The sequence below is a fragment of the Pantherophis guttatus genome, chromosome 11 (genome assembly GCF_059756535.1).
Source record: "Pantherophis guttatus breed Tessera chromosome 11, ASM5975653v1, whole genome shotgun sequence".
Lineage (NCBI taxonomy): Eukaryota > Metazoa > Chordata > Lepidosauria > Squamata > Colubridae > Pantherophis > Pantherophis guttatus.
Genome location: NC_142073.1, coordinates 11090071 through 11098368, shown reverse-complemented (window position 1 = coordinate 11098368; position 8298 = coordinate 11090071). Strand labels below are relative to the sequence as shown.

The window sequence follows — 8298 nt, the reverse complement described above, 5'->3', positions numbered from 1 at the left end:
ACATTAGGGAAAGTGAAGCCTTTTTTATCCCTATCACGTAACAAGCTGTGGTTATGGATGATGGGCTGATTGAAAGCGTAACTCAAAACAGATACGAGGCTTATTGAAATTGTCTTGATTACCGTATTTTTCGGAGTTCAAGACACACTTTTCCCCCCTAAAAGGGGGTGAAAATTTAGGTGCGTCTTATACACCAAATGTAGCCCCACCCACCCACTGCCCCCCCCTTTGGCCCCTGCCTCCCAGAAGTTACCTCCTTGTAGCAAGCAGCAAGAAGAAACAGCTCCTTTCAGCTTCAGCACATCCTAATTAGCACAAGTTGATTGGATCGGCCTCCCGACTCTCAGCTGTTTTGCTCTCCGCTGTTTTGCCCGGGCCTCTGCTGCTTGCTGCAAGGAGGTAAATTGCTGGAGCAGATTTTTTTTTCTTGTGCTAATCAAGCTATGCTGAAAACGAAAATGAAAGTAAAGCAGGCTGTTTGCTGCAACGAGGCAAAATTGCTGGGAGTCAGAGGCAGATTTCTTTTTCTTCTTTTTCTCACCAAAAAAGGCAGGTGCATCTTATACTCCGAAACATACGGTACCTTAATTGTGCCCAGCTACCAGTTTCCCCCAAAATACGACCTACTCTGAAAATAAGTCCTAACTCTCTAAAAGAATGCAAATGACCGGCTGTCTGCAATAAAAAATTCTATTCTGTTCTATTCCCCCCACCATCCAGTCAGAGGTGAAGAAGCTTCTTGGGATGGGAAGCGAAAGGTCTTCAAAGAAAAACCAGAAAGCCCAGTTGCCTCTCGGGTGGGGGTGGGGGGAAAACACCTTTGGGACAACCACGACCTGGATGACCTGAGAATCTTTATACCAGGGGTCTCCAACCTTGACAACTTTAAGACTTGTGAACTTCCAACTGGCTGGGGGATTCTGGGAGTTGGAGGTCTACAAGTCTTAAAGTTGCCAAGATTGGAGACTGTTGTGCCTTATGATTCTTGATGAACGTATCTGGTCTTTTTACTGAGAGCGTATGCACCACAGACAAATTCCTTATGTGTCCAATCACTTGGCCAATAAAAAATTCTATTCTGTTCTATTCTATTTCCCCCACCATCCAGTCAGAGCTGAAGAAGCTTCTTGGGATGGGAAGCGAAAGGTCTTCAGAGAAAAACCAGAAAGCTCAGTTGCCTCTCGGATTGGGGGGGGGGGAGAAACACCTTTGGGACAACCACAACCTGGATGACCTGACAATCTCTATAGCAGGGAGTCTCCAACCTTGGCAACTTTTAAGACTTGTGGACTTCCAAACTCCCAGAATTCCCCAGCCAGCAAAGCAAAGGTGGCTGGGGGATTCTGGGAGTTAGAAGTCCACAAGTCTTAAAAGTTGCCAAGGTTGGAGACTGTTGTGCCTTATGATTCTTGATGAACGTATCTGGTCTTTTTATGTACACTGAGAGCGTATGCAGCACAGACAAATTCCTTGTGTGTCCAATCACTTGGCCAACAAAAAATTCTATTCTGTTGTGTTCTGTTCTATTCTATTTTATTCTATTCTATTCTATTCTATTCTATTCTATTCTATTCTATTCTATTCTATTCTATTCTATTCTATTCTATTCTATTCTAGACTAGACTAGACTAGACTAGACTAGACTAGACTAGACTAGACTAGACTAGACTAGACTAGACTAGTCTAGTCTAGTCTAGTCTAGTCTAGTCCCCCACCATCCAGGCAGAGCTGAAGAAGCTTCTTGGGATGGGAAGCGAAAGGTCTTCAGAGAAAAACCAGAAAGCTCAGTTGCCTCTCGGATGGGGGTGGGGGGGGAAACACCTTTGGGACAACCACGACCTGGATGACCTGAGAATCTCTATAGCAGGGGGTCTCCACCCTTGGCAACTTTAAGACTGGTGGACCTCCAACTCCCAGAATTCCCCAGCCACCTTTGCAACTTGACTTCCAACTCCCAGAATTCCCCAGCCAGTTGGAAGTCCACAAGTCTTAAAAGTTGCCAAGGGTGGAGACTGTTGTGCCTTATGATTCTTGATGAACGTATCTGGTCTTTATGTACACTGAGAGCGTATGCACCAAGACAAATTCCTTGTGTGTCCAATCACTTGGCCAATAAAAAATTCTATTCTGTTCTGTTCTGTTCTGTTCTAGACTAGACTAGTCTAGTCTAGTCTAGTCTATTCCCCCACCATCCAGGCAGAGCTGAAGAAGCTTCTTGGGATGGGAAGTGAAAGATCTTCAGAGAAAAGAGGAGCCTTGGTAGTACAGTGGTCTAAGGCACCCTGTTATTCAGCTGGTTATTAAGACCAGCTGCCTGCAATTACTGCAGGGTTCGAATCTCGCCAAGGCTCAAGGTTGACTCAGCCTTCAATCCTTTCTAAGGTAGGTAAAATGAGGACCCAGTTTGTGGGGGCAATAAGCTGACTTTGTATAAACATACAAAAGGATGAAGGCTATTGCTTAGCGCATTGTAAGCCGCCCTGAGTCTCCGGAGAAGGGCGGCATATAAATCAAATTAAAAAAAAAAAAAACCAGAAAGCTCAGTTGCCTCTCCGATGGGGGTGGGGGGGAAACACCTTTGGGACAACCACAACCTGGATGACCTGAGAATCTCTATTCCAGGGGTCTCCACCCTTGGCAACTTTTAAGACTGGTGGACTTCCAAACTCCCAGAATTCCCCAGCCAGTTGGAAGTCCACAAGACTTAAAAGTTGCCAGGGGTGGAGACCCCCTCCTCTCTACAGCCGTCGGGCACGGAGCAGCGATCCAAGCTTTTGCGCAAAAGCGCTCTTTTCAACCGGGCGCCTCGGAGAGCCGAAGCCGGCAGGGGGAGCTCGGGCCGAAAGGCTTCCTTCGCCGCCGCCTTCCTCCGCCCTTCCCTTTCCGGAGCCCAGGGCGCGCCAAAGCCGGGGCCATGCCGTTGGATCACCGCCGAATCCCGGGCCCGGAAGACTCGCAGTCGCCTCTGCTGTACGTGCCGGCCGAGCCGAAGGAAAGCGGCGAAGCGAGCCAAGCCCAGCGGGACCCTTCGGCTCTGCGGCCTCTCTTCGCCCGCGTGGGGCTGCTGAGCCAAGCCAAAGGCTCGGCCTACGTGGAGCTGGACGGAGGCACCAAAGTCTTGTGCTCCGTTGCCGGACCGCGCGAAGCAGCCGGAGCAGGCGGGGTTCCATCCGAACAACGAGGCCGGTTGGTTTGCGACTTCCGACGGGCTCCTTTCTCCGGCCGAGGAGCCCGGAGCCGTCCGGGCGAGAAAGAACCCGAGCTGGCTCTGGCGTTGCAAGAAGCCTTGGAACCGGCCGTGCGCTTGGCGCGTTACCCGAGGGCGCAGCTGGAAGTGAGCGCGCTGCTCCTCCAAGACGGCGGTTCTTCTTTAGCCGCCGCTTTGTGCGCCGCCGGGCTGGCGCTGGCCGACGCCGGCATCGAGCTCTACGACCTGGTGGCGGCTTGCGCGCTCAGCCGGACCGGCCCGGAGTGGCGCCTCCAACCCAGCGAGCCCGAAGAGCGCGCCGCCTCCGCCCGCCTCACCGTGGCTCTCCTGCCTTCCCTCAACCAAGTCTCCGGCCTGCTGGGCAGCGGCGACGGCGGGCAAGCCGACAGCTGGGCTCAAGCGCTCCGCCTGGGGCTCGACGGCTGCCAGCGCCTTTATCCGCTGCTGCGCCAAAGCCTCCTGCGCGCCGCCAAGCGCCGGGCGCCGGATCCACAGGAGCCCGCCGGGATGGATACGGAGGAAGCTCAAGCGGGGACGGCTTGAAATCGCCCTCTCGGGGGTGGGGGGGGGCTTTTCCACGCGCAGGGATCGTGGCAGCCTGCAAGGGGGGGGTGGGGGGGGATGACACTGGACCTCGATGGAGGATGCAGGTGAAGGATAGACGGATGCCGAGCGAGAGACCTGCCTGATCCCCAAGGATTGAATTTGGAAACTTTGTGCCCCCTTTGGGAAAGGGGGGGGAGATTGCTGCAATGTCCCCCACCTTCTCCTGCGTGAGAAGGAGGGGGTTGGACTAGATGACCTATCAGATCCCTTCCAACTCTTGTTAAACTGTTAAATCGATGAAAGGATAGACGGATGCCGAGCGAGAGACCTGCCTGATCTCCTAGGATTGAATTTGGAAACTTTGTGCCCCCTTTGGGAAAGGGGGGGGGTGAGATTGCTGCAATGTCCCCCACCTTCTCCTGCGTGAGAAGGAGGGGGTTGGACTAGATGACCTATCAGATCCCTTCCAACTCTTGTTAAACTGTTAAATCGATGAAAGGATAGACGGATGCCGAGCGAGAGACCTGCCTGATCCCCTAGGACTGAATTTGGAAACTTTGTGCCCCCTTTGGGAAAGGGGGGGGTGAGATTGCTGCAATGTCCCCCACCTTCTCCTGCGTGAGAAGGAGGGGGTTGGACTAGATGACCTATCAGATCCCTTCCAACTCTTGTTAAACTGTTAAATCGATGAAAGGATAGACGGATGCCGAGCGAGAGACCTGCCTGATCCCTTAGGACTGAATTTGGAAACTTTGTGCCCCCCTCCGCTTTGGGAAAGGGGGGGTGAGATTGCTGCATCGTCCCCCACCCCACCTTACCCCCAAGAAGCTGGGGCTGGGACTTTCAAGACAAGCGTGGACTGCCAGTTGTCAGAAATGGTGTAGGGTCTCCTGCGTGAGAAGGAGGGGGTTGGACTAGATGACCTATAAGATCCCTTCCAACTCTTGTTAATCTGTTAAATCGATGAAAGGATAGACGGATGCCGAGCGAGAGACCTGCCTGATCTCCTAGGATTGAATTTGGAAACTTTGTGCCCCCTTTGGGAAAGGGGGGGGGTGAGATTGCTGCAATGTCCCCCACCTTCTCCTGCGTGAGAAGGAGGGGGTTGGACTAGATGACCTATAAGATCCCTTCCAACTCTGTTAAACTGTTAAATCGATGAAAGGATAGACGGATGCCGAGCGAGAGACCTGCCTGATCCCCAAGGACTGAATTTGGAAACTTTGTGCCCCCTTTGGGAAAGGGGGGGGGGTGAGATTGCTGCAATGTCCCCCACCTTCTCCTGCGTGAGAAGGAGGGGGTTGGACTAGATGACCTATAAGATCCCTTCCAACTCTGTTAATCTGTTAAATCGATGAAGGACAGACGGATGCCGAGCGAGAGACCTGCCTGATCTCCTAGGACTGAATTTGGAAACTTTGTGCCCCCTCCACTTTGGGAGATGAGGTGACTTTGCTGTAACATCCTCCACCCCCAAGAAGCTGTGGCTGTCACTTTCAAGACAAGCTTGGAACTGCCATTTGTCAGAAATGGTGTAGGATCTCCTGCTTGGGGTGGGGCGAGTTGGACTACATGACCTATAAAGTCCCTTCCAACTCCATTAATCTGTTAAATCTGTTTTGACTCCCAATTTTGCACCGTTGACTTCTTTTTTCCCCCTTTTTGTTTTTGAAGTTGGGTAAATGGAGGCGTCTCTCGAACCCACAACCGATGCCCTGTTTTGGTGTTGAAATTGGACATGGATGAGATGAGATAATGTTGCTCCTGCGGAAGGAGGCGGCCTCTGCCCTGTTTGTTGATGCGGTCCTTCTTTGGGTGAAAAGGGATTCGACAGATTCAGAAGACTTGGTTTCACCGGAGTTATCTTGCAAGTTAGGGTTTAGGTTGAAGGGATGGCTTGAGTTTTCACCAGAAACCACAGTTAACCACGATCAACCTAAAAGAAAATCGATAGGCTGATGTCTTAAAGAGGGTCGTCTGTGGGGATTCAGGTTCTGACATTAAACAATAACATGGCTTGTTTCGTTCATTATGAACCCAGCGTAAATCCAGTGGTTAACCATAATTTATTTAGTGCTTTGGACAGATGCAGCCAGTTGCTTGTGTAAATGCATGTTTTTAAAGGTCAAATTAATGTTGATACCATTTTTTTTCAATTTTCACACAAAGATAAAAAAATAAAAACTCAGTTTGTTTGTTTTGCTTTGCTTTGTTTTTCCTGGCTTCTTCTGTCTGGGAAATAAGCCACATTGTTATCTTTTATTACTTGTTTTTCATCCTAAATTGACTAAATCCTTGTTAGTACAGTTTTTTTTATTATCTTCTCCAGCCTCTTTCAGCATTCTCCTGACTTTCATTCAGTGTGATTTTTTCCCCCCCTCAGATAATAATTCACTGGGACTTGATTTTCTGGCAGTTACCCAAACATATTAGTTCAACAGACCGGTTGTCTTGTTTATAATTAAAACACCCCTTTTGTAAAGCTTTGTGTTTCCTATAGGTTTGCTTTGTATATTGAAACATTTTGCTTCCTCCCGTTGTAGAGAATAAAGAACATTATTTTAATGAAAATAAGCAAAAACTGTACTTAGGCGAAGGGGCGTGGGTGAAACTTTTAAGTCCAGAGAGATGAGATAACATTCATAAAAGGATCGGGTAGAGACCTTCCCCCCAATTCACAGAAGTATAAAGGGAGGAGGAAGAATTCACAGAAGTATAAGGGAAGGAGGAAGGGGAATCAGACTTGGAAAGAATATGTTTAGCCTATCTCAATCAAAGTAGTTTTAGCTTTGTGTGGAATTGATTTCTTGGTCTGGCCTACCTATAGTGTGCTAATACCCATTCTGAGAATAAGATTATTCTCTAAAACCAGCGGGAAGTCAAATTAAAGGAAACATATTCATGTGGCAAATGACGTTAAGAGGTGGCATTTTGAGTGCCAAGGTGAAAGGATGGCACTGGCTTTGGTGTATTAAGAGATAAGAGGAAGGTCTTAATGCTCTCTAGTTATTATGGCTATACAATAAGTCCATGGTCCAGTTCTAATGCCATTTGGTGGAGAACTTTGTGGGTTTTGCAGAGACATCTGGTTAGTCATCTTTGGCCTGATCTGGTAAGATTGATTCTTATGATAAATTTGTAAAGTGCATTAAGTCAGAACCCAAATTCATTCTGCATGTTGTGTAAATCCAGGTGATGATCTGGAGCAGGCTATAATCTATTCCTATTCCTATTTTTATTCCATTCCAATTCTAAAAAGATAAAGGTTCCCCTCGCACATATGAGCTAGTCGTTCCCGACTCTAGGGGGCGGCGTTCATCTCCGTTTCAAAGCCGAAGAGCCAGCTCTGTCAGAAGACGTCTCCGTGGTCATGTGGCTGGCATGACTCAATGCCAAAGGCGCACGGAACACTGTTACCATCCCATCAAAGGTGGCCCCTATTTTTCTACTTGCATTTTTTACCTGCTTTCGAACTGCTAGGTTGGCAGCAGAAGCTGGGACAAGTCACGGGAGCTCATCCCGTTACGCGGCACTAGGGATTTGAACCGCTGAACTGCCGACCTTTCGATCGACAAACTCAGTGTCTTAGCCACTGAGCCACCACATCCCGAGAATTCCAATTCTCTTCCTATTCTAATTCTCTTCCTATTTCTATTCTCTGGATATTACTCAAATGCATTCTCAAACCTCAGCAAATTTAAGGTGTGTGGATTTCAACTCTCGGAATTCTCCACCCAGTTTGGCTGACAGGAAAATTCTGGGAATTGAAGTCCACACATCTTGAAGTTGTCAATTTTGAGAAACACTGATTTAGTGTGTCCGGTAGTTCCAGCCATTGTAGTTAATTCAGTAAATTATGTTTAAAATAAGCTATGGTGAGTACGAGAACAGACAAGCATTATGTAGCCATGTATGAAGTGGTGGGATTCAGCCACTTCGCACCACTTCAGGAGAACCGGTTGTTAACTTTCTGAGCAGTTTGGTGAACTGGTTGTTGGAAGAAATTATTAGGGCAGAGAACCAGTTGTTGAATTATTTGAATCCCACCACTGCACGTATGGCACGTTGTTTTCAAAACACTCCCGGAGTAAGCAGAGGAAAAAAAATGTGTACAGCCTGTGCAGTTTTGATGGGAGTTTCTTGGACACCTTTTACCCCTTAAACCGTGTGGATCCAGTTGTCAAGTTTCCGAAAGATGCCCTAATTAATTCATGAGCCATGATCCAAACTTCAAAGGAAATATAGTCATTTATTAGGAGCACCATTCTGGCAATACTGGGATGCAGTTAGGACTAATCCTACATAGATTTACGTTCCCCTATGACCCTGTCTCTCCCCTCTTCTCTGGCCATGTCATAAATCACCTTCTCCAATTAACCACTTTGGCTGGCTGTGAAACCTAACACCCTCCTTCTGATTGCGGTCAGGAAGAATGTATGGAATTCACTTCAGTTCTCCCTCCCTCCTGCTCATGGCAACTTGAAAGCTTTGCAAGTTGACACCAGTCTTTCTTGTAAGGGACTAGAGCAGTGATGGCAAACCTT

At 48.4% G+C, this 8298-nt stretch overlaps 1 protein-coding gene across 1 annotated transcript; it reads left to right on the top strand.

Moving 5' to 3' along the window:
• The first annotated feature begins 2820 nt into the window (after positions 1 to 2820).
• EXOSC6 (exosome component 6) lies at positions 2821 to 5955 on the top strand. The gene has a single exon (XM_087877230.1). The coding sequence runs from the start codon at positions 2915 to 2917 to the stop codon at positions 3749 to 3751; it is 837 nt and encodes a 278-aa protein (XP_087733356.1). The 5' UTR covers positions 2821 to 2914; the 3' UTR covers positions 3752 to 5955.
• The last annotated feature ends 2343 nt before the right edge of the window (positions 5956 to 8298 follow it).

Bases quoted from the DNA above. Each gene is read 5' to 3' on its own strand.
- EXOSC6 (XM_087877230.1), top strand. From the start codon at position 2,915: ATGCCGTTGGATCACCGCCGAATCCCGGGCCCGGAAGACTCGCAGTCG.